The sequence below is a fragment of the Engraulis encrasicolus genome, chromosome 15 (genome assembly GCF_034702125.1).
Source record: "Engraulis encrasicolus isolate BLACKSEA-1 chromosome 15, IST_EnEncr_1.0, whole genome shotgun sequence".
NCBI lineage: Eukaryota > Metazoa > Chordata > Actinopteri > Clupeiformes > Engraulidae > Engraulis > Engraulis encrasicolus.
The window spans coordinates 43744449-43749448 of record NC_085871.1 but is presented as its reverse complement, the minus strand read 5'-3'; the positions used below and the strand labels follow the sequence as shown (position 1 = coordinate 43749448).

Here is a 5000-nt window from a genome sequence, read left to right as displayed (position 1 = left end):
TTGTTGTTATGCTGTAGTTGAGTATTTTGTCATTCATTTTTTTGGTCTGGATCCTCAATGCCCTGGAGCGCTTGGGTGGGTGGAGTGAGCTCAGCTCTGGTTTGAAATGAGTAGACCAATCGCTGACAGTTGACATCCATGACGCATGTTGTTATGTGCCCCAGTGCGTTCACTTATTGGCCGGCAGTCTGGTGGACGACTAAACCCTCTACTCCCCATAGCAGCGTAATCAGACCATTCGTGAATTCGTGAATTAAGTCATTCAACATGAATGGTCTGGCCTGACAGGCTAATATTACCCAAGAATGATGGAAGAATGTAAGAGTGTCATTGTACTGTAAGACATTTCTTACAAAGTCAGAGTTTTAATTTTATTTCTAGTTTATTTGTCAGGGACAATGCAGTGCACATTATTACAAACATGACATGGCAAGGCCATGACACAGCTTGCAGATGTGAGTACAAAAAGGTTTGTAGCTATATGGCTAATTTGCAACCTCAGTTCACTTTCCTTGTTTTAAATATTCATGTTCATTTTTTTCCTTGTGTACTTCACTTCAACAGTTTTCATGCAGGAAGTGGAATGTGTCCAGTTGCTTAACAACCAATTTCAAACTGTAATATTTGAATAATGGCAGCACAGACTTTGTGGCAGACTATTTTAACAATATCAACAAAATTTGTACGGTTCTCAGGGCTGGATTAAGATGGCCCTAGGCTACAGGTTGCTGTGGGGCCCCTCAGAAGGCAAATTTCGTAACAAATGTACATAGACAGTGTCATAAATAGGTTCTAGGAAGGAATTAAGCAATATGACCCGAGTGGGAGGGAGGATGTGCACTGACATCCTCCCTGGTAGGGTTCGGCCATAGGCACGAAGCAGAATATTGCATCTTCTCTCAGTTCTGTAATTTTTCACTTTTGGCCCATCAGGGGTCCCCTTGCAGGTGGGGGGCCCTAGGCTGCAGCCATATCAAGCCTGTGCATTAATCCGGCCCTGACGGTTCTTGATCAATTAGTACCACATACTATTCTTGCTACCAGGAATATAACCACTAAAACTACAAAGCAGAAAAAAAAATGATAACAAAGATGTGGCTGATATAAAGGCAGGGCTGGATTAAGAAGGCAAGGGGCCCCTAGGCAGGTGGAGGCCCCAAGGTATCAGCCATATCTAGCCTGTGCAGTAATCCGGCCCTGTATAAAGGCTGACTGGGGGAAGACCTGACTTGTGATAACTGTGGCACACTGGCCTGTGAACATGAAAAAGGTGAAGGTTGGTGGCGCTAATGCGTGGCACGCTAAGCCCCCCACATTTGGACTTGCGTGCCCAAGGGGTTGCACCCAGGGTTCAAATCCGGCCTAGGATATTTGCCATCCCTACCCCGCCTCTCTCTCCACATTCGCTTCCTGTCGCTCTTCACTGTCCTGTCAAAAAAGGCGAAAAAAGCCAATAAAAAATACATTAAAAAAAAAAAGGTGAATGTCAAGCTCTGGACCAACAATGCTAATAATGACCATGCTGTGTATTTATGTCTCTGTCCTTCTCTGTGTCAGATGACCTGTGTGAGCTGAAAACCGAGCGGCCCGGCATGGAGGCCCTGACGGCCAAAGAGAGGGAGTCCCTGGAGGAGGAGGAGAAGAGGGAGGCGCAGAAGGAGAAAGAGGTGGAGGTGGGGAACGGAGAGAAGGGCCAGAAGGAGGAGCGGGAAGGAGGGATGGCCAAAGAGGGAGCGGCGGAGGAGCAAGAAGGTGTGTGGGTTTTTTTTTTCTTCTTTTTTAATGTGCGTCAGTGTTGCCAGATGTATGATAATTACCGCATTTCATTTGTACCATCATTTTGTCCTAACTTCTGTCTAACTGTCTATGTCCATACCTAAAGTCTATGTCTATGTCTATGTCTGCATGGGAAAGTAAGAAACATAATTTCAATTCTTTGTATGACCAGTGCAAGTAAAGAAATGGACAATAAAGCTGACTTGACTTGACTTGATTTGACTTCTACTCCTATCCTCTCCTCTGCTTTTCTTTACTGTACCGTATTCTACTCCTCTCACCCTCCCCTCCCCTCTCCTCCTCTCCTCTACTCTCCTCTCCTCTCCTCTCCTCTCCTCTCCTCTCCTCTCCTCTCCTCTCCTCTCCTCTGTCCTCTTCTCTCCTCTCATCTGCTATTCTTTACTGTACCATATTCTTCTCCTCTCCTCTCCTGTCCTCTCTCCTCTCCTCAACTCTCCTCTCCTCTTCTGTCCTCTACTCTACTCTACTGCACTCTCCTCTCCTCTACTCTACCATACTCTACTGTATTCTACTGTACTCCTCTCCTCTCCTCTCCTCTCCTCTCCTCTCCTCTGCTCTCCTCTTTTCCCCTCTCCTCTCCTCTCCTCCCGCCCCCTCTCCTCTCCATCTCTTCTCCTCTCCTCCACTCCAGAAGAAGAGGAGCGAGGGATGACGGAGGAGGAGGAGTTGGAGGAGCTGAGGGCTCAGGTGCTGCAGCTGCTGCAGGAACTGGAGGAGACCAGAGTCATCTCCCAGCACCACGAGGACAGCTTCATGGAACTGCAGGGTACGGTAACGTGTGTGTGTGTGTGTGTGTGTGTGTGTGTGTGTGTGTGTGTGTGTGTGTGTGTGTGTGTGTGTGTGTGTGTGTGTGTGTGTGTGTGTGTGTGTGTGTGTGTGTGTGTGTGTGTGGTGTGTGTGTGTGTGTGTGTGTGTGTGTGTGTGTGTGTGTGTGTCTGTGTGTGTGTGTGTGTGTGTGTGTACTGTGTGTGTGCATGTGTGCGTGCGACGTGTGTGTGTGTGTTGTGTGTGTGTGTGCGTGTGTGCATGTGTGCGTGCAATGTGTGTGTGTGTATGTGTGTGTGTCTGTGTGCGTACGTGTGACATAGAGATAGGGCACTGTTTTATGGAAATCCTGGGTTAGTGTCCGAGTGTTTGTGAGAGAGATGTCACAACACCACAAGGACAGCTTGATGGAACTCCAGGGAGAGAGAGAGAGGGATCAGGAGAAGTTAAATGGCATTCCAGTGGATGCATGTGCGTGCATGCATGCGTTGTACGTGCATGCGAGAGTGAAATCGATGGAAACAAAGCTACAGAAATACTCTATGTAATGCAAAAGCAGTCCCAACATCATAACAACTGTGTAACAGAGAGAGAGAGACATAGAGAAAAAAGAATTAGAAGAATAGCAGCTTATGACTCATCGTGTCAAGTCAAGTCAAGTTTATTTTCAATTTCTTTACATGCACTGGTCATACAAAGAATTTGAAATTGCGTTTCTTGCTCTCCCATGCAGACATAGACTAATCTAGGTAAGGACATAGACAGTATAGACATAGACAGTACTCATACATGGACATAGACAGTATGGACGTAGACATTGCTCATACAGACATTTAAAGTGCAAGACTGGACAACAGAAGACTTGTAGAGAACATACATTAAGAGGAGGTATTTTGTTGTTCTTTTTCTAAAAGTCCTTTATAGCGTTCTGACATAGTAATAGTAGCATTTGAAGAAATAAATAATTAAAAAAGGTTTTTTATTAAATACACCAGCAGCAGTATGTGTGTGTGTGTGTGTGTTTGTATGTGTTTTGTGTGCGTGTGTGTGTGTGTGTGTGTGTGTGTGTGTGTGTGTGTGTGTGTGTGTGTGTGTGTGTGTGTGTGTGTGTGTGTGTGTGTGTGTGTGTTTAGTGCAGGTAGAAAGTGCGGTGTGCGTCTGTGTGTGTGTACCTGTGTATGTGTGTGTGTGTGTGTGTGTGTGTATGTGTGTGAGTATGAGTTGTGTGTCAGTGTGTGTATGTTTGGGTTTAGTGCAGAAAGTGCAGTGTGCTTGTGTGTGTGTGTGTGTGTGTGTGTGTGTGTGTGTGTGTGTGTGTGTGTGTGTGTGTGTGTGTGTGTGTGTGTGTGTGTGTGTGTGTGTGTGTGTGTGTGTGTGTGTGTGTGTGTGTGTGTGTGTGTGTGTGTGCATGTGTATGTTTTGAGTTAGTGCAGGTTGAAAGTTCAGTCACAGATGTAGTAGTGGAGGTGGACTGTTCAGTCGCAGATATGGTGGTGGGGATGAGGGGGGGGAGCGTTGTCAGTGGCCTGGCTGGCTAGAGGCTGACAGTGAAGGGAGAGTGGGTTGAGTGTTCAGTATCTTGATTGCTTGATGCATCGTGCTGCTTGCAAGCCTGGTGGTACGGGAACGGAGGCGCCTGTACCTCTTTCCAGAGGGCAGGAGGCTGAACAGTTTGTGTGCAGGGTGGCTTGTGTCTTTGATGATCATCAGTGCTTTTCGGGTGAGGCGTGCGGTGTAAATGTCCTGCAGGGAGGGGAGTGGTACTCCAATGATCTTCTTCGCTGTGTTCACAACACGCTGGAGTGTCTTCCTGTTTTTCTCCGTGCAGCTTCCTCCCCACACTGTGATGCAGCTGGACACGACGCTCTCTATGGTTCCTCTGTAGAATGTTGTCATGATGGAGGGTGTTGCACTTGCCTTCTTTAGTTTGCGCAAGAAGTAGAGACGCTGATGGGCCTTCTTCGCCAGTGATGTAGTGTTGGTGGTCCAAGAGAGGTCGTCGCTGATGTGCACTCCAAGGAACTTGGTGCTGCTCACTCTCTCCACAGCATCACCGTCGATGGTCAGTGGTGGCAGTTGTTTTTGGACCCTCTGAAACTTGACAACAATCTCCTTGGTCTTGTTGACATTCAGCAGGAGGTTGTTGTCTTTGCACCATCTGGCCAGCAGGTCTACTTCTTCTCTGTAGTGGGTCTCATCGCCCTTAGTGATGAGGCCCACCAGTATTGTATCATCCGCAAACTTCACTAGATGGTTAGTGCTGTGGGTCGTTGTGCAGTCATGTGTCAGCAGCGTGAACAGCAGGGGGCTGAGAACACAACCTTGCGGAGCCCCCGTGCTCAGGGTCAGGGTGCTTGAGGTGTTATTCCCTACCCGTACTGCTTGTGGTCTCTGCATCAGGAAGTCCAGCAGCCAGTTGCAGAGGGAGGTGCTGAAAC

General features: G+C 47.5%; 1 protein-coding gene across 1 annotated transcript in view; it reads left to right on the top strand.

Moving 5' to 3' along the window:
- The window catches only part of ccdc136b (coiled-coil domain containing 136b), a 104609-nt gene that overhangs the window by 44579 nt on the left and 55030 nt on the right, over positions 1-5000 (top strand). Inside the window, exons 3-4 of the mRNA XM_063217758.1 lie at positions 1558-1752; positions 2429-2563. Coding sequence (XP_063073828.1) covers positions 1558-1752; positions 2429-2563 — 330 coding nt within the window. The remainder of the gene's footprint in view (positions 1-1557; positions 1753-2428; positions 2564-5000) is intronic.